Raw genomic sequence first — 24,713 nt, 5'->3', positions numbered from 1 at the left:
TAGAAGGGTGTTTTACTAAATGAAAAGCCGTAAAGGATGCTTGCCCAAAAGACAATTACCACTTGTCACGTTCGACATAACGAGGAGACCAAGGCGCAGCGTGATATGAATACATTCTTCTTTATTAAACGAAGAAAACTTAAACAAAATAACAAAACGAACATGAAGCTATAAACACGAGTGCTGACATGCAACTACACATAGACAATAACACACCAAATCAACATGGAAAATGGCAACCTAAATAGTTTCCCCAATCAGATACAACGATAAACAGCTGTCTCTGATTGGGAACCATTTCAGGCCACCATAGACCTACATATACCTAGACATACTAAAACCCCATAGATATACAAAAAACCCTAGACAGGGTAAAAACACCCAGACAATACAAAAACTAAACCAACCGCCCTTGTCACACCCTGACCTAACCAAAATAATAAAGATAATTAAGGTCAGGGCGTGACAGTACCCCCCCCCCCCCCCCCCCCCAAAGGTGCGGACTCCCGGCCGCAAACCTAAACCTATATGGGAGGGTCTGGGTGGGCATCAAACCTCGGTGGCGGCTCTGGTTCTGGACGCCGCCCCCCTTTACACTGAGTCCACTCTTGTATCACTGACCCCGGACTGGGGACCGTCGCTGGAGACCCCGGACTGGGGACCGTCGCTGGAGACCCCGGATTGGGGACCGTCGCTGGAGACCCCGGACTGGGGACCGTCGCTGGAGACCCCGGACTGGGGACCGTCGCTGGAGACCCCGGACTGGGGACCGTCGCTGGAGACCCCGGATTGGGGACCGTCGCTGGAGACCCCGGACTGGGGACCGTCGCTGGAGACCCCGGACTGGGGACCGTCGCTGGAGACCCCGGATTGGGGACCGTCGCTGGAGATCCCGGACTGGGAACCGTCGCTGGAGACCCCGGACTGGGGAACGTCGCTGGAGGTTCCGGACTGTGGCCCGTCGCCGGAGGTTCCGGACTGTGGCCCGTAGCCAGAGTTGCTGGTGAAACTGTCTGAAATTTATTTAGAATTCAAGGCACACTTAAACAGCATGGCTACCACAGCATTCTGCAGCGATACACCATCCCATCTGGTTTGAGGTTAGTGGGACTATCATTTATTTTTCAACAGAACAATGACCCAACACACCTCCAGGCAGTGTAAGGGCTATTTGACCAAGAAGGAGAGTGATGGAGTGCTGCATCAGATGACCTGGCCTCCATAATCCCGACCTCAACAAGACGAGTTGGACCGTAGAGTGAAGGAAAAGCAGCCAACAAGTGCTCAGCATAGGCAGGAACTCCTTCAAGACTGTTGGAAAAGCATTCTATGTGAAACTGGTTGAGAGAATGCCAATAGTGTGCAAAGCTGTCATCAGGGCAAAGGGTGGCTATTTGAAGAATCTCAAATATAAAATATATTTTGATTTGTTCAACACTTTTTGGTTACTACATGATTCCATATGAGTTATTTCATAGTTTTGATGTCTTCACTATTATTCTACCATGTATAAAATAGTACAAATAAAGAAAACCCCTTGAATGAGTAGGTGTGTCCAGACTTGTGACTGATACTGTATTTAACTTTGAGCTACTTGTATCTACATACGCATAGTATGTTCTGTACAGAGTAGGCCACACTATACTACACTATACTATACTACTATCAGTTGTCTTGTCTCACTCTTAACAGTCCTGTATCCTATACACACATCACCATGGTGTTCGGGACAGCTTGCTCAGTGTTTCTAGATTATGCCTGTGTGAATCCTGATGGCCAATCTAGATTATAGTCAGACAGTACCACTCCTCAATTTTGACCTCTCTGCATTATAATAACATGTGAAAGCCCATGATGTCCCAGAATGTCTTTCTCCGAAGAATACAGAACAGTAACTTAGCTACAATTGAAGACAAGACCATTTTAGATTAACAAGACATTTGAACAACAGTTTCATTTTTGATAGTTTTATTTAATATTTTAAAAATCACTCATTTCTTTTCACATTCTATTTTTGGTATCAAAGAATAATGCATTGAGGTGCAAGGCATTTGGTGTTAAATATAAAAAATAAGAAAGTAACCTGTATCTTGACAGTGTTTGGCAATGTATGATTCATATCTACGAAAATAGATAGACCATAGTGAAATAGATGAACACACAGTAGCATTAGAGAGGAACTGCATAAAAGCCCACAGAGTCATTGCACTGCATCATCCCTTATTGTATGTATTATACTGCCTAAACAACACTTCCCATCCAATGGTTTCCCAAAAGGTAGTAAATTACATAGTCAAACAAAATGCTGAACTCAGCCAATTCAGAAAAGAATGTGCATAGATTTAGCTTCCTTTATGAAAACCTCTTAAATACACTGCTTGTAGCCACAGATGATGTATCATATGGTAGATGGAACTTGACCTTCCCAATAATCATTAGTGGGTTCAAGTGAATGGTTCTGTCAACTACTGTGTGTGCTAAGCCGGGTCATACCATCGAAGTCAAGGAAGAATCTGAGAGGGTAGAATGTCTGTAAATAGAATCATCTCAATACACACATTTAAGGGAGGGGAAAAGAAGCACTACCCTTCCCATCCTCTCCAGTTTACCACATCCAAAGGCACTGGTTGTTAGATGAGTCATTTGTATGCTGCTGTCCTCACATTCAGGCAAAAAAGTATAACCCTCATATGATTCTTCACAGAATGAAAGAAACCCTTTAACTGTAATGAAGATGTTCTGGGATCCTCTTGAGAGTGCCTGACCATGATGACACAAGGTTCAGTCTGTGGTGCTTCCTAATGTCCGTCTCCACAGACTGAAGAGCAGGAGTTCTGAGGGGTTGGTCGATATTGGAATGTATTGTATTGGAGGAGCTGGTGAAGGGTGTGGGTTGAGGGAAGGTTATTGGAAGGTTACAGCAGCTCCAGCTCCCACTGTTGGCAAGGCCTCTCCTCACTCTCTGGTAAAATCACCACATGGTCTCTGTCGTACTGCTTGCCACCTGAGAGATACAATTTTATCATCAATTTATTGTATTTTGGGGGGGGGGGGGGTATTACCCCAAAAACTTACCCAATAGGTGCTGAGTGGTCATAGTATTACATGAAAGTACAAATCATGTATGTGTGGTTCCTATAATTTCACTCCTAAAATTAGACTAGTGTCTCACCCTTGATGTCCAACACCATGCCAGGGAAGGTGAGGCTGGGGATGGTGCCTCTCATCTGGGCTGACCAGGTCTGGACAGGCTGCCGGGTCTCTGACCACAGCACCACCTTCGCCCCCGCCTCCACGTTCCCCATTACCTGCAGGCTCATAGTAGGAGCCAACTAGAGAAGGAGAGCAAGAGACATAAGTAATTGAGAAATCTGGCGTGCTCAACTAGCAAAACATCTAGGCGATGTGGATAGGATATGTGGTAAATTGATTGTAAAACATGATAAATATAGTGTAAAATAAATAGGAGAAATAACATCTGAAGATTTAAAAATGCTCTATATTTACTTCTATAGGGGGAGAAAACAGATTGTCAACATTTTAGGGCTGTCAATGTATGTATGTGTTAACTCATGGGGTCCGAGGGGGAGTCCCAGGGGTTCCTCAGTAAGGTGAAAGAAAATGATCATGAGAATGAAAAAGTTGAGGAACTTTATTCCTAGTGAGCAATACCTTGTTCTTGATGAGGCCTTCCTGGTAGAACCAGATGTCGCTCATGCCCTCCACCTGCTCGGTCACCACCACGCGTCCAGACTTCATTTCCTCTACGCCACCCTGGATGGACAGGAAGTGACCTCGCTCTTTGCTTTTGATGCGGAAGAAGTGCCGCCTCTGCAGGAAATGAGCACACGTAAATAATATATATGAGTAAATAAAAAGAGGAAACGTGTATTGGGTAGAAGTATAGTATTATAAACCAACCCAAACAAAATGAATAAAGTCATAGGGATTCTAACCTGCCGTACTGGGTACATTGAGCCAATGGTGAGAAGCTGACTGAATTTGGGCCAGTTGGTGATTTCAATGGGTTCTAATAGGAACTGTCGCCCCCTGTAGTTACTGTGCTCACACATCACCCAGCTGCAAAGAGAGCAAGTGAGGTATAGGGAGAGAGAGGTACACAAGAGAAAAGTTTGTGGTCATACGCACATCTTTAAAAACATAGGTGCTGGGCTAATAAAGAATACTAGTACAGAACAAATAGACCTGCACACAGTTAAAGCTCCCAATTCACAGCTTTATTGACAATGTTTCCATCTGGAACGGATCTTCGTCAGGTCGAAAACACAAGAGCACATAATATCAACACACACACACACACACGCACGCACGCACGCACGCACACACACACACACACACACACACACACACACACACACACACACACACACACACACACACACACACACACACACACACACACACACACACACACACACACACACACACACACCAGCCTCGGTTGACTCTGACAGAGAGTAGATGGTTGTTGTAGCCCTCCTCCAGCATATTGACCACCTCTGTGTCCACTGTGATCTCCCTGCCCTCCAAACACTCCAGACCAAACAGCGAGACAGAGGGCACTGAGAACACCTGGGGAAACAGTGTTAAGATATACTTTATTAGTCCATATGGGATGGAAATGAGTCTTCTGTTTTTCTTCCAACCTCTCCTGTATAAAAACACACACACACACACACACACACACACACACACACACACACACACACACACACACACACACACACACACACACACACACACACACACACACACACACACACACACACACACACACACACACACACACACACACACACACACACACACAGAGATAGGCTGCAGCAGTGTTACAGTGGGTCAGAGTATGGGGTTGGGAGGAGTAATGGTATGGGAAAGAGAAACGGCTGTAGGGCGTTAAGCTAAATACAACAAAATTGATTCATTAAGTGATTGAAAATAAAACTGAGAAAGCTATAGAGTGAGAGACAGACAGAAAAAGTGAAGGACAATTTGACGGTGAAAAAGCCAGTCTATATGAGTGTGACCAGTATATGAGGATTGGTCTTACCAGCGGGATACACTTCAGCGAGCGTATGACACAGTTCGGAGGACAGCCCATGCTGGTGAAGTTGGGGTAGTCTCCTTCTGACAGGATGTACAGGTTCCCTGAATACTCACGGCCCTCGTACACCACCCAACTGAAACGTAGAGGAACACGCAAAACCCATTTAAAACTATTTTACTAACGCCACACACTCGTCAGTACAGTGAACTCCCCTTTAATTGTAATAATTATATGCTGGCTCATCTCTAGGTTCTGCAGTACTCCATACCATCCCTCTACAGCTCCACTAAGCCTGTGTATACTTCCATCTCTCCTAATTATACATTTTTCCTACACTTGGTGTGTGTGTGAATATATATATATATATTGTGCATGTTGGTTCTGTCCCACCTTCCCCCCACCACTCTGCAGGACTTGGCGATGAGCTTGTCAGAGAGGGACTCCTGGTTCTTGTCACACACATGGCATTCCCCCTCGAAATCTGGCTCTGTGTACAACATCACCTGAGACAGACAGGGGCAGCGAGGGAAGAAAGAGAGTTCAAATCAGTCACATTTACTGTAGTACATAGTACAAGTGAAGTGTGAAAAGAGAAGAGCGTGACTGCAGAAGGATATACACGCACGATACTACAAGATGTCTCACCTCACTTCTGACGCTGCCCTGGTTTTCACTTGGAGCCTGAAAACAGACAAGAGAACCGGGTGCACCGAGTAAACATCCCAATGTCTGACATCAGCAATCCCTTCAAATTTTCCTCAGCGATGAATACGTTTCAATATTAGCATTAAAGGAGCATCTAAACAGTGTGTGTGTGTGTGTGTTCTTCTTTCAGTTCATTTGCCTGCCTGTTTCCGTCTCTCCACTCTCCACTCTCTCCACTCTCCGTAAGAAAAGCGTCTCTAGACGACCTACTCGCCTGTAAGATGGGCTGGACAGAGCAGATGCGGTTGTCTGAAGAGCCCCAGTCAGCAGGGTTACTGTAGAAACCTTTCTCCAGGATATACTGGTCACCAGAGAAGTCCACGTGAGAGTAGGCGATCCATCTGGAGGAGGAGACAACAGTGGCCACTTAGTGTCAAACCTCCACTAATACTCCGAAACGTCCTTTATTCTCCGTTGGAGGGAACTTATGTTTAAGGTGTTATGTCTATAAAGGTATTGTCAAATATGATCATGTACTCAACAATGTATCAGCCAGTATCAGGTTATTATCAGAGCCATATCTACTGTATATTGGCTCTAGTTATGATCCCGTTCTTACTATCTTATCAGGCCTCTGTCACAGTTCAAATGATATCGGTCACTACTGTTCGACACTAGATTACACCCATGTTGGACTACAACGCTGCTCGTTCCAAGCATTTGTACTCACGCTCCACTGACGACGTGGATGGAGCGCGTGGTGGTGCGGAAGCCAAACAGCTCCACGTCGGGAATGGCCTCGGTCACCTCAAAGGTGTTGTCCTGCCCCACGTCAGGAAGGGCCTCGGTCACCTCAAAGGTGTTGTCCTGCTCCACGTCGGGCTGCTCGTACAACACCAACATGGGCTCGGTCAGGTCCTACGGGGGACAAGAGTGGTCAGAGGTCACATACTGTGTGGCTCCAGGCAGGGGTCGTCTTTAGGCACAGATCTAGGATCAGCTCCACCCGAAACGTAACTTAAACGGGTATGGGGACAGCTACTGTGTTCCACTGCCCTTAAAGACGCTACCTTTAGTTCCATTTCTGGTCAAACGTATTTCAAAAGGAGAAATACGTTGGTTGCCTGGCGCCCTCGTCCCTTTGCCGAGATCATCTGCATGTATTAAATGTAACAGGAAACACAGAAACACTTGAGTAAATGAGGGATACAACGTGTATTGAAAGCAGGTGTTTCCTCCCAGGTGTGGTTCCTGAGCTAATTAAGCAATTAGTATCCCATCATGCTTAGGGTCATATAGAAAAATGCTGGGCAGGCCATTATTTTGACTACCACGGCTATGCCCCTATAGGATGACAATGCGCCCCCATCCAAGAGCACGAGTGGTCAATGGTTGAACCGTTTGAGGAACATGAAAACGATGTAAACCACATGCCACAAGGGGTCGCGTTTGCGTTTTTCATACAGAAAAGGAAAGGTGAAATGGAGAAAAATATCTTGCTGCATTTTGTAAACGCAGATCTGAAATGCTTTTTATTGTAAATTCTGCTCCGGTTCGGTCAGGGTTCCCTCCAAATCCTGAATGTTAAAGGGCTATTATCGTACATTAGTCGCACTTCTCCACTATATATTCCATTGGATCACTAGACATTGCTCCGAGTGATATGTCGGCTACTTCTCCACTATATATTCCATTGGATCACTAGACATTGCTCCGAGTGATATGTAGGCTACTTCTCCACTATATATTCAATTGGATCACTAGACATTGCTCCGAGTGATATGTAGGCTACCTCTCCACTATATACTCTGAAAAAACCTACACTCGATCCCTCCGATGTCAACAACTACAGACCAGTATCCCTTCTTTCTTTTCTCTCCAAAACTCTTGAACGTGCCGTCCTTGGTCAGCTCTCCCGCTATCTCTCTCAGAATGACCTTCTTGATCCAAATCAGTCAGGTTTCAAAACTAGTCATTCAACTGAGACTGCTCTTCTCTGTATCACGGAGGCGCTCCGCACCGCTAAAGCTAACTCTCTCTCCTCTGCTCTCATCCTTCTAGACCTATCGGCTGCCTTCGATACTGTGAACCATCAGATCCTCCTCTCCACCCTCTCCGAGTTGGGCATCTCCGGCGCGGCCCACGCTTGGATTGCGTCCTACCTGACAGGTCGCTCCTACCAGGTGGCGTGGCGAGAATCTGTCTCCTCATCACGCGCTCTCACCACTGGTGTCACCCAGGGCTCTGTTCTAGGCCCTCTCCTATTCTCGCTATACACCAAGTCACTTGGCTCTGTCATAACCTCACATGGTCTCTCCTATCATTGCTATGCAGACGACACACAATTAATCTTATCCTTTCCCCCTTCTGATGACCAGGTGGCGAATCGCATCTCTGCATGTCTGGCAGACATATCAGTGTGGATGACGGATCACCACCTCAAGCTGAACTTCGGCAAGACGGAGCTGCTCTTCCTCCCGGGGAAGGACTGCCCGTTCCATGATCTCGCCATCACGATTGACAACTCCATTGTGTCCTCCTCCCAGAGCGCTAAGAACCTTGGCGTGATCCTAGACAACACCCTGTCGTTCTCAACTAACATCAAGGCGGTGGCCCGTTCCTGTAGGTTCATGCTCTACAACATCCGCAGAGTACGACCATGCCTCACACAGGAAGCGGCGCAGGTCCTAATCCAGGCACTTGTCATCTCCCGTCTGGATTACTGCAACTCGCTGTTGGCTGGGCTCCCTGCCTGTGCCATTAAACCCCTACAACTCATCCAGAACGCCGCAGCCCGTCTACTGTTCAACCTTCCCAAGTTCTCTCACGTCACCCCGCTCCTCCGCTCTCTCCACTGGCTTCCAGTTGAAGCTCGCATCCGCTACAAGACCATGGTGCTTGCCTACGGAGCTGTGAGGGGAACGGCACCTCAGTACCTCCAGGCTCTGATCAGGCCCTACACCCAAATAAGGGCACTGTGTTCATCCACCTCTGGCCTGCTCGCCTCCCTACCACTGAGGAAGTACAGTTCCCGCTCAGCCCAGTCAAAATTGTTCGCTGCTCTGGCTCCCCAATGGTGGAACAAACTCCCTCACGACGCCAGGACAGCGGAGTCAATCACCACCTTCCGGAGACACCTGAAACCCCACCTCTTTAAGGAATACCTAGGATAGGATAAAGTAATCCTTCTCACCCCCCTTAAAATATTTAGATGCACTATTGTAAAGTGGCTGTTCCACTGGATGTCATAAGGTGAATGCACCAATTTGTAAGTCGCTCTGGATAAGAGCGTCTGCTAAATGACTTAAATGTAAATGTAAATGTAGATATACTCCATTGGATCACTAGACATTGCTCCGAGTGATATGCAGGCTACTTCTCCACTATATATTCCATTGGATCACTAGACATTGCTCCGAGTGATATGCAGGCTACTTCTCCACTATATATTCCATTGGATCACTAGACATTGCTCCGAGTGATATGCAGGCTACTTCTCGACTGTATATTCCATTGGATCACTAGACATTGCTCCGAGTGATATGCAGGCTACTTCTCGACTGTATATTCCATTGGATCACTAGACATTGCTCCGAGTGATATGCAGGCTACTTCTCCACTATATATTCCATTGGATCACTAGACATTGCTCCGAGTGATATGCAGGCTACTTCTCCACTATATATTCCATTGGATCACTAGACATTGCTCCGAGTGATATGCAGGCTACTTCTCCACTATATATTCCATTGGATCACTAGACATTGCTCCGAGTGATATGTAGGCTACTTCTCCACTATATATTCCATTGGATCACTAGACATTGCTCCGAATGATATGCAGGCTACTTCTCCACGGTACTTTCCTCAGGCGTAGTTCTTCCTCCGGTAGAAAGTTAAAACGCAAGCTTTAACGTCAAACATCAGGAAATGTAGCTGGCTACATTCTTTCTATGATAAACATTAGAAATATGATGGCCATTCATCATTTTTTAAATATCTTTTTTAAATACCTTGCATTTTCATTATAATTTAACTTACTTATGTGTGGCTGCTAGCCAAACAGTGTTGTACTTTTGCTGTCATCTGATTAAAACCATTTTCTGCCCAACGTGTTGCACTAATGTATTTGGTGTTGCACTAATGTATTTGGTGTTGCACTAATGTATTTGGTGTTGCACTAATGTATTTGGTGTTGCATTAATGTATTTGGTGTTGCACTAATGTATTTGGTGTTGCACTAATGTATTTAGTGTTGCACTAATGTATTTGGTGTTGCACTAATGTATTTGGTGTTGCACTAATGTATTTGGTGTTGCACTAATGTATTTGGTGTTGCACTAATGTATTTGGTGTTGCACTAATGTATTTGGTGTTGCATTAATGTATTTAGTGTTACACTAATGTATTTGGTGTTGCATTAATGTATTTGGTGTTGCACTAATGTATTTGGCGTTGCATTAATGTATTTGGTGTTGCATTAATGTATTTGGTGTTGCACTAATGTATTTGGTGTTGCACTAATGTATTTGGTGTTGCATTAATGTATTTGGTGTTGCACTAATGTATTTGGTGTTGCACTAATGTATTTGGTGTTGCACTAATGTATTTAGTGTTGCACTAATGTATTTGGTGTTGCACTAATGTATTTGGTGTTGCATTAATGTATTTGGTGTTGCACTAATGTATTTAGTGTTACACTAATGTATTTAGTGTTACACTAATGTATTTGGTGTTGCATTAATGTATTTAGTGTTACACTAATGTATTTAGTATTTGGTGTTGCACTAATGTTTTGCACTAATGTATTTGGTGTTGCAGTGTTGTCTTGTCCCTGTGCTTCCCATTCTATTCGTTTCCCTCTGCTGGTCTTACACTAATCCCTCTCTCACTCTCTCGCTCTCTCTTCTCTCTATCGTATTTAGTGTTACATTCCCCTAATCAATCATTTGGTCTTCCCACACCTGTTGCCTTTCCCCTGATTAAGTCCCTATTTCTTATTTAGTTCCGTTACACTAATGTATTTAGTGTTACACTGTGTTTGTGTATTTGGTGTTGCATTAATGTATTTAGATGCTGTTGCACTAATGTGTCTTTCAGTGCCTTCCCGAGGCAACCTGCTGTTCACCTGCTGTTCATTTGGTTTGTCCTGTCATTTCTAATGTTGTGTTTTTGTTTGTAATTACTTTGGATTAAAGACTCTGTTTTCACTAATGTTTTGGTGTTCTTTCACCTGCATGATGTATTTAGTGTTGCACTAATGTATTTGGTGTTGCACTAATGTATTTGGTGTTGCACTAATGTATTTAGTGTTGCACTAATGTATTTGGTGTTGCACTAATGTATTTGGTGTTGCACTAATGTATTTAGTGTTGCACTAATGTATTTGGTGTTGCACTAATGTATTTGGTGTTGCACTAATGTATTTGGTGTTGCACTAATGTATTTGGTGTTGCAGGTGAAATGGTTTAAAACAGCAATTTTTTGGGATGGTTTGCGTTACGAAAATGCAGATTTCTGAAAGCTAATACAGCCCCTGTTCCACGGATGTCACCGTCACCAGATCTCAACCCAATTGAAGACTTATGGGAGATTCTGAATTGCCGCCTGAGATCGCGTTTATCACCGCAATCCCTCCAACAGAGTTCCAGACACTTGCAGGATCTATGCCAAGGCGCATTGAAGCTGTTTTGGCCCAATAGTCTATAAAGACACTTTATATTGGATGTTGGCTATATTTTGGCAGTTACAGTTGAAGTCGGAAGTTTACATACACTTAGGTTGGAGTCATTAAAACTAGTTTTTCAACCTCTCCATACATTTCTTGTTAACAAACTATAGTTTTGGCAAGTCGGTGAGGACATCTACTTGGCGCATGACACAAGTAATATTTCCAACAATTGTTTACAGACAGATTATTTCACCCAACCGTGAAGCACGGGGGTGGCAGCATCATGTTGTGGGGGTGCTTTGCTGCAGGAGGGACTGGTGCACTTCACAAAATAGATTGCATCATGAGGTAGGAAAATTATGCGGATATATTGAAGCAACGTCTCAAGACAACAGTCAGGAAGTTAAAGCTTGACCGCAAATGGGTCTTCCAAATGGACAATGACCCCAAACATACTTCCAAAGTCGTAGCAAAACGGTTTAAGGACAACAAAGTCAAGGTATTGGAGTGGTCGTCACAAAGCTCTGACCTCAATCCTATAGAAAATGTGTGGGCAGAACTGAAAAAGCGTGAGAGAGCAAGGAGGCCTACAAATCTGACTCAGTTACACCAGCTCTGTCAGGAGGAATGGGCCAAAATTCACCCAACTTATTGTGGGAAGATTGTGAAAGGCTACCTGAAACGTTTCAACCAAGTTAAACAATTCAAAGGCAATGCTACCAAATACTAATTGAGTGTATGTAAACTTCTGACCCACTGGGAATGTGATGAAAGGAATAAAAGCTGAAATAAATCACTCTACTATTATTCTGACATTTCACATTCTTAAAATAAACTGGTGATCCTAACTGACCTAAAACAGGGAATTTTGACTAGGATTAAATGTCAAGAATTGTGAAAAACTGATTTGAAATCTATTTTGCTAAGGTGTATGTAAACTTCCGACTTCAACTGCACCTGTCACGCCCTGACATTAGAGAGCTTTTTTTATGTCTCTTTTTGGTTTGGTCAGGGTGTGATTTGGGTGGGCATTCTATGTCCTTTATTTCTATGATTTGTGTTTCTATGTGTTGGCAAGGGTATGGTTCTCAATCAGGGACAGCTGTCTATCGTTGTCTCTGATTGGGAATTATACTTGGGTAGCCCTTTTTCCCTCCTTTCAGAGGGGGTAGTTATCTTTGTTAGTGGCACTAATGGCCTGTTAAGCTTCACGTCGTTTTGTATTGTTTTTGTTGGTGACATTATTCAAATAAAAATAAAATGTACGTTCACCACGCTACGACACCCGTGACAGTACCTGTATATATGATTTCCCCTGAGTATACCAAACATTAGGAACACCTTTCAAATATTAAGTTTCATCTCCTTTTGCTCTTGGAATAGCTTCAATTCATCAGGGCATGGACTTTACAAGGTGTCGAAAGCGTTCCACAGGGATGCTGGCCCATGTAGACTCCAATGGAAGCATTTATATACACACAGGAAACTGTTGAGCGTGAAAAACCCAGCAGCATTGCAGTTCTTGACACACCCAAACCGGTGCACCTGGCGCCTACTACCATGCCCTGTTCAAAGGCACTTAAAAAAAAGATTGCCCACTCACCCTCTGAATAGCATGTCTCAGTTGTCTCAAGGCTTAAAATTCATTATTTACGCTGTCTCATCCCCTTCATCTACACTGGGTTTAACAAGTGACATCAATAAGAAATCATAGCTTTCCACCTGGAAAGAGCAGGCATTCTTAATATTTTGTGTACTCAGTGTATATGCCATTTAGGGCATGATCATTCCTGCAGCAGCTGGATACAAGATACTAGGGCCTGATAGAGATGGGGGTGTTACGTGATGGTATGGCCCACTCACCGCTCGAATGACTCTGACAGAGCGCAGCTCGGCATCGCAGCCCCCCCACACCCTCCAGTCATGGTAGTCTCCCTCCTCCAACATATACTGATGGCCTCGGAAACCCTCCTTCTCATAGCCCACCCAGCTAGAAGTACAGGGAGACAGAGCATGAGATGCAGGAAGCAAGACACACACACACACACACACACACACACACACACACACACACACACACACACACACACACACACACACACACACACACACACACACACACACACACACACACACACACACACACACACACACTACTCACCACCCTCCCTGTACTTTGATGGATCCAGGGCTATATATGAAGGCAGTCTGCAGTCTATCCTTCCTGGTCATGAAGTCTCTCATGTTGGTGTAGATTGTCCTTGTCTTCCCAGTGAAGTAGGGCTTTTCATAGAGCACCAGCTGGGAAGACAAAACAGCAGGCACAAGGGGGGCTGAGTAAGATTCAATGGAAAGTTACCCAATAACTTCTACAGTAAGGTATCAGCTTCAATCATTCGTTTGTTTGTTCATTCTTACCTTGGGCTCACCAGGTTTCTCCACTCTTGGTTCACCCTGTCATAAAACCATTAGGGAAATGTAATTTTGTGCACATCACCTATGAATGCAATACATGAATCATACTAAAGCTATTTCCACGGGGTGTACATTGTGCTAGCTGTGGTCCGTCACTACATTATGTCTATTACAATCTTACGATTTTGAGAGGGTGCACGGAGCCCACATAAGGTTGTTCCACACCCCAGGCTGCAGGGTTGGGGAACCCCCCCACCTCCAGAACACGTGGTATGCCCTGGAAGAAAGGCTGAGCATATACCAGCCATCTGAAGAGAGAAGAGAGTCGATCCAATCAGAACAGAGATATTGTTACAGAAGACAGAACTCACCAAAACCCTGCTATCACACCAATAAAATAGTCAATATACTGTAATATGGAGCTCAACTTCTTTTCACCCAATACAACGTTAAACCCCTAGAGTTGACTGACCCACTGGTGCATCAATCTAAGTTCCATAAAAAAAATCCCCGTCAAAATCCGTCAGTTTAAGATAGAGATATCGTTTTTTTTCTCCCAAATCCACCACATCCGCCAGTGTTGCACTTCCACATCTGCGGTGAAAGTGGCAGAGCTAGAGCGGTGTTCGTCAGACCATGAGACTTCCCGAAAATCGGTCTTCTCAATGAAACGTAATGTAGCATCAGAACGGTTCGACCTAAAAACTATTCTGACCACTATGGAAAGGGGAGATCCTCATGAACACGGTGTTCTCCGTTTTGCTCTACGACCCCACAATTGTCACAGGACTCTTCTGAAGGTAACCAGATGTAAAATATTATTGGAAGTATAAAGGTAGTTTTGTGCCTACACAAAAGAAAGGGGTTAAATATGTGTAAAAAATATCTCCTGATCTTTCTTATATCTCCTTGATTTAGGATAGACACTACAAATCCTTATTTCTTATGATATATTTTTTGACTGTCTTTTTTGCCATCATTTTTATACCTAAAGGGGTCCTAAAATTCAAAATAAAATAGCCAAATGGTCCATCTTAAAACAATTCCATATGTCAGCTTAGCACTACTCCCCCAGTGATATTCATTTGAAGCTTTATTTGATCAAATAATACATTGCATCATCTTACCTTCAGAAATGTTTATCCTCGTGCCCAACGTGGCCTACTAAAAAGCAGTTGGCTTTTTTGTCTGACTACAGTTACTCACAGTCCAGCGTTGATGATGATGGAGTTGGCTTTGATGGGGAAGCCGAATATCCTGGCGTCCTCTGACGTGTCTCTGAAGGTCACCTTCTTCCCCTCGGCATTCTCCTCAGGGAACAGACTGATCTCTGGCACACTGTAGTCCTGAAGGGGGCAGACCGAAATGACAGGTATGGTACTTTGACACTAGAGGGTGCTATCGTCTCACAGAGCAGCGCAATTGTGATACAGGCTCTAACAGAGAGGACGGCGTTGTGAGGCAGAAATCCTTAAAGGTGCCAGAGTCTATCAGCAGACGAGCAGTTCCACTGAACCACACCTAATCAGATTGACACAGCTCTCACCTAAAGCCTTTGGAATTCTTCTGATCCACCAAATACACAAAGCCATGTTTCTAACCACAACCTAGGCTTTAAGTAGTTGCCTGGTTGCATCCCACACGTTGAGAAGCACTGCTCTAGGGCCAATCATATAATAGTAAGGGGTCATCTGTGACTTCTTCTTCTTACCCTGACTACCCTTCGTACCGATCCTATGATGAACCTCCTGGCCGCCACCACTTCTTCTCCCGCCTCCTTCTGGCTGTCCTCTCCATTCGGCGGTTGTTGTCCCTCTACCTCCTCAGGGGGGTCGAAGGGGTAGGTGAGCTCTATGTCACCCTCGTCCAGAGCGATCTTCTCCCCTTTGAAGTTGGGCTTCTCGTACAAGACCCAGCTGAAGAGAGTATTGGAAAGACGGGGGTTAACAACTGGTCCGGGGTCATGAACTGTAAGGATCAGTGGTCTGAACAAGATGCATTTAACAATACGTGACCTATTTTAAAAGTGAGTTAAACAGGCAAAACTGGTGAATAGATTGGCCATTGCTCTAATGATGGACACAGTAGTAGAGCTCTACACTGGCACACTGAGGATGGCACTGGTGTCCCTTATTCAAGGTATGAAAGGGTGAAAGTAGAAATATCTATCCAGAAAGTATTCACAGGATGTGGATTCGTCAAATCAAATCAAGCTGTATTCATACAGCACATTTCCGACATGGAATGCAACACAATGTGCTTTTACAGAAGAAAAAAAATGAATGACTAAAAATGAAAAGCAAAGCTAAAAAGGTGTTTTTTAAGATGGCTTTCAAATAAAAATCCACCGTTTCAGCCCCTGGCTTTCTTGGGTAGACCAGACAGGAGAGCATTACAGTAGTCAAGCCTGCTTGTAATAAAAGCATGGATGAGTCTCTCTGTGTCAGCCTGAGAGAGAAACAGCCGCACCTTGGAAATGTTGGTGGCAAAACACTATTTTGGTCACATTCCTGATGTTTGATTTGAAACTGAGTTCAGAATCTAAAATAACACCTAGGTTTGTTTTTATCTGGTGTTTTATCTTTATTACCCGTGAATTAAAACATGCGGCCAGATTCTCTCTCTGTGCCCTGGCTCCAACAACAAGCATCTCGGTCTTATCTTGATTTAGCTGGAGGAAGTTGTGAGCCATCCAAGTATTTAAATCACTAATACAGTCTAATAATTTATCCGTGGAATTAAATCCTCTCATTCTTTCATAACCATATCCCACGGAGAGTTTTGCAAAAGTGAGAGTTGACACAAAATAAGTGACTTCTTTCAGTCAAACATTTGTATTAGTGATATAAATCCAAACCACCCACATGTGCTGTACTGCACTGAGATGTCCCAAAACCACAAGTTCACACACACACACACACACACACACACACACACACACACACACACACACACACACACACACACACACACACACACACACACACACACACACACACACACACACACACACACACACACACACACACACACACACACACACACACACACACACGTGATAAATAATAATCATGTCATGCCAATTCGGCCATGGCTCATTAGCTGCATATTCTACACTGAGAGTTCTGAAAAGTCAACATTCACACACACAGAAAAAGAGAGAGAGAGAGATGGGAGACAGAATGAACAAGTGACAGTTGTCACCCTTCAGATGATGTGTGATGGTAATGAAAGCAGCCTAATGATTATTCACCGCTGTGTCCCAGTGAGGCTTGGCGGTAGAAGGGGGTTGCACCACATCACTGTTTAGTGTTCTGGAGCCCCAGGGATGGGTGAGTCAGCATGTTCAGACCCATTTTGGACACCATGCTACCCTACACCATGCTACCCTACGGCTGCCCCCCATAGAAGAACCCTTTTTTGGTTCCAGGTAGAACCATCTGTGGAAAAGGTTCTACATGGAAGACAAAACGGGTTCCACCTGGAACCAAAAAGGGTCGTCCTATGGGCTAAAGACAAAGACTCCTTTTAGGTTCTGGATGGCACCTTACTCTAAGAGTGTACAGTAATAGGTGGCGAGAGACTGTTTATATTTAAACCGTTTAGAGTAGGCAAACTATAGCAAGAAAGAGAGACAGGAAGACAGATAGGAGCTCTCTGGAGAGGGATATTTGCCTAAGAACCTCCGTGCAGCACAGAGAAAGGGATGGTTGTGAGAGACTTGAGAACATTCCCTCTCCAGTGCACACACACACCCAGTGCAGGTGTTGGGACTGCATGCCTTTGCTCTTCTTCCTAGTATCAACAATCCATTCCCGCTCAGAAATTATTCAAATGATTATAGTGTGGGTTACTATTAGGTATTTGGTTGAGATCCTACTGCAACTATCTTCATCATAATTCTATGGATTAGCATCTGGGGTGCACCAGGATCATGGAGTTCAGGCTTTTGGGACGATTGCACTTTGTGTGTGTGTATGTGTGAACACTTACCCTCCTCTGACAACCCTGATAGAGATGGTCTCCTGTAGTTGCCAGGGTGTGGCATCAACGACATCACTCCACACCTCCATCCTCTGGCCACACATCCCTGGCCGGTCAAAGATGAACATCTGGAAAAAAAGACAGCACCGTTTCGTAAGAGATGCTCAAATTAAACAGCACACTAATACTGTACCTGTACCATGGCCCATCCTCTATCCAAGCATGGACGCTAGATCTGCTCGTCTTCAGCCAATATCTGACGTACATTAAAAGGTTCTGATGAAAGGCCACTATCAAAGGGAATGAAGGCTCAAACGTCAAGCTTTTAATAGTTGCTCAAATAAAATGCTATGTTTTTAATGGTGAGCGAGCGCTGCACCTTTTGAATGATGATGTCATTCTTTGGTTGCTTCTTCACTCATGTCTGTTAAACCCCACCCACTTCTTTCTGTGCATTAAAAGGAACCAACCGATCTAATGACCAGGCTAACTCTATCCATCTCTTTTCAACATCAATCGAAGCAGCCATCAGCAAACAGACTGAGATGCAACTTAGACACGCTGCTTTGTGTTGTGAACCACATGAAAGTTCAGGGAAGGTATGCTATTGTGTATCACAGGTAGGCTCTGTAATCAGAACCTGTCAGACCTAAATGTCAAGCAAGCCTGTAGGTGCCCTGACGGAGCTGAGATAGAATGGTACAGTTGGTTGGAGGAGCAATTTGGTTGCATGCAGGAGCAAGCTTGACATTTAGCTAGCTTCATAATCTCCATCTTGATGGCAATAGGCAAATAAGGCAGCTAGTGTTACTTGTTAGGGTTGAAATACCACAGTAATTGATTAAGCGTGGGATTGTTGAGAGGCGAACAATGGCGTTGGCAAGGCACCAACATAACTTCTGCCAATTCGGAAATAATTATGGATGACTAATAATAAGAGATTGAAACTGTTACCAACGATGAAATGAAAATATGCCCATCAAGTACACCACAAATGTCTATTTATTTTTCTCAAGTCAGACTCTGGAAGCTTTGGCAGCCCCATGCGGGGGTTGCGACCCTTCGGTTGGGAACCCCTGCTCTGTAGTATGCGAGGTCTATAGTGAATGAACTGGGCTTTTAGTAATATTCTCCAAACCACTGAGTGTGCATTGGAAAAAAGAAAATGTCTTTCTTCGTGAAGACGTGATTTCCACTTCCACATAGCTCTGATTGATATATCCAAATGTTCAACAGCCTAAATAGAGAACGATGTTGGGTGAATAAGAATACAAATCATACTAATCTCATTTCCTCAGCTTTTACCATGCTCTTCTCATCCAAATTTACTCGACTTTGGCAACTGTCCCTCTGGGGTACTTCACAGTGTGAAGCCATTAATTTACTTTTAATTATCATCATAAAAAAATAACATGTTTATGTAGTTACTATTGCTCCTTGGAGCTGGCAAAAAAGAAACCCTTTTTGATAAGGCAAACTTGGTTGGTGAGCAGATCCCTCATTACATCTAAAAAAAAGGATGCAATGGGACATTGACCTTTACTGTAGGACAAAGACGATAGATGAGGGACAGAGATGGGTGATTCCTGTCGTTGTTTCACAGTCAGACAGACAGACACTCACCTTTCCTGGTCGAGGGTTGAGCTTCCCATGTTCTTTCTCCTTGGTGAGCTGCAGACACACAGAGAAAACAGCCGTTTAGTAATTTCCTACTTTACCAAACCACTACAAATAGCACATAGCTATCTAACCTATCTATCTTTTAAGATGAATGTGCAAACTGTAGGTCGGTCTGTATAAGAGCTTCTACTAAATGACTAAAATGTCAAGTGGAAAAACAAACAGGAACAGTGCATCCCTAGACTTTCCACAGTATGTCATGTTTAACTTCTAAATAGTTAACATACTAAACCTCGAAACATCTAAACTACTGCAGCAATAGTACCCAAACTTCAGAAATGTCAAATCCACAACCCCCAGCCACCCTGTCAACCCCCTTTTGCAATTATTGATTAACACACAAGGCCACCCATGTCCCATTACTCCATGAGAATGCAAACACGAACTTCACCTTGAGAGGAACGATGTATGAGACAGACAAAAACAAACTTTGTTTGTGTGTGTGTGTGTGTGTGTGTGTGTGTGTGTGTGTGTGTGTGTGTGTGTGTGTGTGTGTGTGTGTGTGTGTGTGTGTGTGTGTGTGTGTGTGTGTGTGTGTGTGTGTGTGTGTGTGTGTGTGTGTGTGTGTGTGCGCGCGCATGTGCGTGTGTGTGTGTGTGTGTGTGTGGTGCGTGCATCCACACAATTAACAATATCCTTTGCAGTGATTTACCATGCGTTTCACTTTATTTCAGTATTAGTTCTGATTAAAACCCCATCTAGGAGAACTGGTTCTGAGGAAGACAAGGATAGGGGAGCGGCCATTCTGACAGCACAACAACAACATCTCAGATCTTCATTTGTTCTACTCTCACTAGACCTTGGCATTCCTTGGTTACACCAGGTAGAGAGAGAGAAAGAGAGAGAGAGAGAGAGAGAGAGACACCTGGGAAAACGCCATCCTAAACAGCGTACCTGGGAAAACGCCATTCTAAACAGCGTACCTGGGAAAACGCCATCCTAAACAGCGTACCTGGGAAAACGCCATTCTAAACAGCGTACCTGGGAAAACGCCATTCTAAACAGCGTACCTGGGAAAACGCCATTCTAAACAGCGTACCTGGGAAAACGCCATTCTAAACAGCGTACCTGGGAAAACGCCATTCTAAACAGCGTACCTGGGAAAACCCCATTCTAAACAGCGTACCTGGGAAAACACCATTCTAAACAGCGTACCTGGGAAAACACCATTCTAAACAGCGTACCTGGGAAAACACCATTCTAAACAGCGTACCTGGGAAAACACCATTCTAAACAGCGTACCTGGGAAAACACCATTCTAAACAGCGTACCTGGGAAAACACCATTCTAAACAGCGTACCTGGGAAAACACCATTCTAAACAGCGTACCTGGGAAAACACCATTCTAAACAGCGTACCTGGGAAAACACCATTCTAAACAGCGTACCTGGGAAAACACCATTCTAAACAGCGTACCTGGGAAAACACCATTCCAAACAGCGTACCTGGGAAAACACCATTCTAAACAGCGTACCTGGGAAAACACCATTCTAAACAGCGTACCTGGGAAAACACCATTCTAAACAGCGTACCTGGGAAAACACCATCCTAAACAGCGTACCTGGGAAAACACCATCCTAAACAGGGCACCTGGGAAAACGCGTGTGGCAATAGGCCTAGCTGATTGAGTTGCAGCTGTCAGTGAAAAGCATGTAAAATACAGTATGTGTTTAGATAATGTGAGTATATAATTGAAAATGTTGAGAGAAGAAGAAGTGGAGGGGTATGTGGTGAAGACCTAGGGGAGTCTTTATACAGAATGGAGCAGTGGTCTCCTGACAATTCTTGCCGATTCAGTGTTTCATTGTGTGAATTGTATGCACTTTCATTTATATTTTTTTTAATCAATTCCACATTACATACAGTGCCTTCGGAAAGTATTCAGACCCACATTTTGTTACATTACAGCCTTATCCTACAATGGATTAAATAAATAAACATCTTCAGCAATCTACACACAATACCCCATAATGACAAAGTGAAAAAAGGGTTTGACGAAGATCTGCAGAGAAGAAGGGGAGAAACTCCCCAAATACAAGTGTGCCATGCTTGTTTTTTGACCTTTATTTAACCAGGCAAGTCAGTTAAGAACATATTCTTATTTTCAATGACGGCCTGGGAACAGTGGGTTAACTGCCTGTTCAGGGGCAGAACGACAGATTTGTACCCTCTCAGCTCGGGGGTTTGAACTTGCAACCTTCCGGTTACTAGTCCAATGCTGTAACCACTAGGCTACGCTGTAGCGTCAAACCCAAGAAGGCTGCTACCCATGGTGCTTCAACAAAGTACTGAGGAAAGGGTCTGAATAAGTACACTACCGTTCAGAAGTTTAGGGTCACTTAGAAATGTCCATGTTTTTGAAAGAAAAGCACAGTTTTTGCCAATTAAAATAACATCAAATTGATCAGAAATAAAGTGTAGACATTGATAATGTTGTAAATGACTATTGTAGCTGGAAACGGCAGGTTTTTAATGGAATATCTACATAGACGTACAGAGGCCCATTATCAGTAACCATCAATCCTGTGTTCCAATGGCACGTTGTGTTAACTAATCCAAGTTTATAATTTAAAAAGGCAAAAAACAACATTTGCAATTATGTTAGCACAGCTGAGAACTGTTGTGCTGATTAAAGAATTAGACTAGTTAAGTATTTGGAGCATCAGCATTTGTGGGTTCGATTACAGGCTCAAAAAGGCCAGAAACAAATAACTTTCTTCTGAATCCGTTTATTTTTGTTCTGAGAAATTCCATGTGAAAAATGGCCAAATAACTGAACATCTCACACAATGCTGTGTACTACTCCCTTCACAGAACACCACAAACTGGGTCTAACCAGAATAGAAAGAGGAGTGGGAGATGTCACACCCTGACCTTGGAGATCCTTTAAATTCTCTATTTGGTAGGTCAGGGTGTGACTAGGGTGGGAAATCTGTTTATATTTCTTTGTTGGCTGGGTATGGTTCCCAATCAGAGGCAGCTGTCTATCGTTGTCTCTGATTGGGGATCATACTTAGGCAGCCCTTTTTCCCCACCTTCAGTTGTGGGATCTTGTCCTTGTGTGTTGCACTCCTAAGCTTTACGGTCATTGAGTTGTTTATTGTTTTTGGTGGAACATTTCAAATGAAAGAAAATGTACGCCTACCACGCTGCACCTTGGTCTTCATTTAACGACGGACGTCACAGGAGAACCCGGGTGCACAACTGAGCAAGAGGACCATTACATTAGAGTGTCTAGTTTGAGAAACAGAATCCAGCATCCCGGAGTCGCCTCTTCACTGTTGACGTCGAGACTGGTGTTTTGCGGGGACTATTTAAATGAAGCTGTCAGTTGAGGACTTGTGAGGCGATTTGGTTACATAAATTGCTGTTAATGCATTTATAAATTACAGTCATTTACCGTTCTCATTCTCGGAGTGGAAATGTTGTTAGCAGAGTTCACAATCCGCTAAACTTGTGAGAAACAAGTTTTGGTTTATTTTATAACCGTAATTTACGAGATCTGTAAATATTTAATTGTCTTTTGTTTGGAGTGCTTCATGTGAGCAATGAGCACATGTCTGGTTTCTGTCCTGATAATATTGAGGGAGCCCGCGCACCTGAGTACGCATAGAAGTACCTGGCCTGCTTCGAAGAAATGTAGGAAAGTGTTTGTTTTTTTTAAACATCCATTGTGAATGACAATATATTAAAACTATAGTTCTTCACAGTAAGCTATTTGAAAAATCTTTCCTACAATCTCCCACTCAGTAATCCCCAATCTTCAGTGTGAAAGAGCAATGGAAGTTACAGGCCTACTGCTGCATTGGCCTATAGGCTATGAGTTCCATGTGTTCATTTATTTAGCTGCCAATGGATCACGGTGTATAATGGTGCATCAATGTGCCCATATGGCAGAGGCTGGTGAACTTGCATTAGTTTTCTTTTAACTTCGAGATTTTTATCATTTTAATTCAGATTTTTAGGATTACCCATGGGACAATGATTTTGAGAAACTAAAAAGTTATTGAAATTAAACTGCTCCACGACAATCACAACTGGCATGCAAAACGGTAGAAATGGTAGGATAAATTGTAAGATTCCTATGAAGTCTTTATCAAATAATTGCCTCCAGGTTTCCATGGTCGGATTTTGCCTATAGGCTACTTTGAAGCAAGGTAAGACATGCACCTCATAATATGAAATAAAACATTCAGATTTCAATGAATTTAAATATATTTTCATAATGCATAAAGCCTCCAGCACACATTATAAAGTGGTGGGTGACGAGCCTGTTGCCTAAACTTTAATGGTAAATGGGAGGCGTACATCAATTAACAGTTGAGAAATAAAATAGTAGCTCCTTTTAATCGTGCACCAAAACTGTTTTTAACACAGGACTTTATTCAGAATTGTTGCCCAATGAATAGGTTGATAAAAGCACGTTTTACTCCAGGAACAACCAGCTGAGGAGCTGCAGGAGCAATCCTGCTCAAAATGGGCTCTGTACGCTGTACGTGTGTGATCATTGTGTTTAGATAAAGAAGATAAATGATGACTAACGATCTCCTCATTTTGGTTGGCACCAGTTTTATTAATCGGCTTTTAATTTTTTTCTATCGGCCAAAAGCAGATGTGTGTCTGAAATGTGATAACCAAATATAAATCCCAACATTGGAACAAAAAACTGAAACCGTGTCAAATGTATCAAAAGGTGTCGTGCCGACGTCTATAAAATAATGTAATCGCGTGCAATTCAAGCTAAGGCACAGGTTCGTGCTCTTTCATTCTTACATCGTGGCTTGCTTGACGAGATGCCTTTGCAGAGCCATAGCTGAAACATTCTGGAGCAGAACGTATAGAAAATGCTGCAGATGCGTTATGTAAGCCCTAAGTCAACTCGTACAGTCATTAAACACACCATGTGTATCTGCGGTGTCTTTGGGGGTAGAACAACCCGACTGAAACTGCTGAGAGACGGAGTGAGCAGTCCCACAATAGAGTGATCATTATGTAGTGTCCTCACCTGTCTGGTTACGACACACTGCTGCCAAGGTCCTTTTGTCAAAAGTGATTGAGTGTCGGTTACCGTGGCAATTATCCAGACTGTTTCTGTGTCGAGTGTGCTTTTTCCATTAGCGACTAGTCCATTCTAAAGGGCATGACTGGCATGATTCATAAGGCATACTAGCAGTAAACTTCACCTTTGGGACTGACCCACAAGTTGGAATTACAGTTGAAGTCGGACGTTTACATACACTTAGGTTGGAGT

The 24,713-nt window shown here is 43.6% G+C and overlaps 1 protein-coding gene across 3 annotated transcripts in view; it reads right to left on the bottom strand.

Annotated features, from left to right (window-relative positions):
• Positions 1–1,951: 1,951 nt before the first annotated feature.
• Positions 1,952–24,713, bottom strand: part of LOC124043634 (beta/gamma crystallin domain-containing protein 1-like) — an 80,199-nt gene continuing 57,437 nt past the window's right edge. For all 3 annotated transcript variants that reach the window (XM_046362418.1, XM_046362419.1, XM_046362421.1), the window contains 18 exons: positions 19,406–19,453; positions 17,792–17,910; positions 15,510–15,714; positions 15,005–15,144; positions 13,980–14,106; positions 13,802–13,837; positions 13,545–13,684; positions 13,247–13,373; positions 6,444–6,631; positions 5,988–6,114; positions 5,714–5,749; positions 5,459–5,571; positions 5,072–5,201; positions 4,454–4,593; positions 3,957–4,080; positions 3,673–3,831; positions 3,173–3,332; positions 1,952–3,004 (listed from right to left, as the gene is read on the bottom strand). In XM_046362418.1, coding sequence (XP_046218374.1) covers positions 2,916–3,004; positions 3,173–3,332; positions 3,673–3,831; positions 3,957–4,080; positions 4,454–4,593; positions 5,072–5,201; positions 5,459–5,571; positions 5,714–5,749; positions 5,988–6,114; positions 6,444–6,631; positions 13,247–13,373; positions 13,545–13,684; positions 13,802–13,837; positions 13,980–14,106; positions 15,005–15,144; positions 15,510–15,714; positions 17,792–17,910; positions 19,406–19,453 — 2,208 coding nt within the window. In that variant the 3' untranslated portion in view covers positions 1,952–2,915. The remainder of the gene's footprint in view (positions 3,005–3,172; positions 3,333–3,672; positions 3,832–3,956; positions 4,081–4,453; positions 4,594–5,071; positions 5,202–5,458; positions 5,572–5,713; positions 5,750–5,987; positions 6,115–6,443; positions 6,632–13,246; positions 13,374–13,544; positions 13,685–13,801; positions 13,838–13,979; positions 14,107–15,004; positions 15,145–15,509; positions 15,715–17,791; positions 17,911–19,405; positions 19,454–24,713) is intronic.

This window comes from Oncorhynchus gorbuscha, linkage group LG09 (assembly GCF_021184085.1).
Source record: "Oncorhynchus gorbuscha isolate QuinsamMale2020 ecotype Even-year linkage group LG09, OgorEven_v1.0, whole genome shotgun sequence".
NCBI lineage: Eukaryota > Metazoa > Chordata > Actinopteri > Salmoniformes > Salmonidae > Oncorhynchus > Oncorhynchus gorbuscha.
This window is presented reverse-complemented; position numbering and strand designations above follow the sequence as displayed.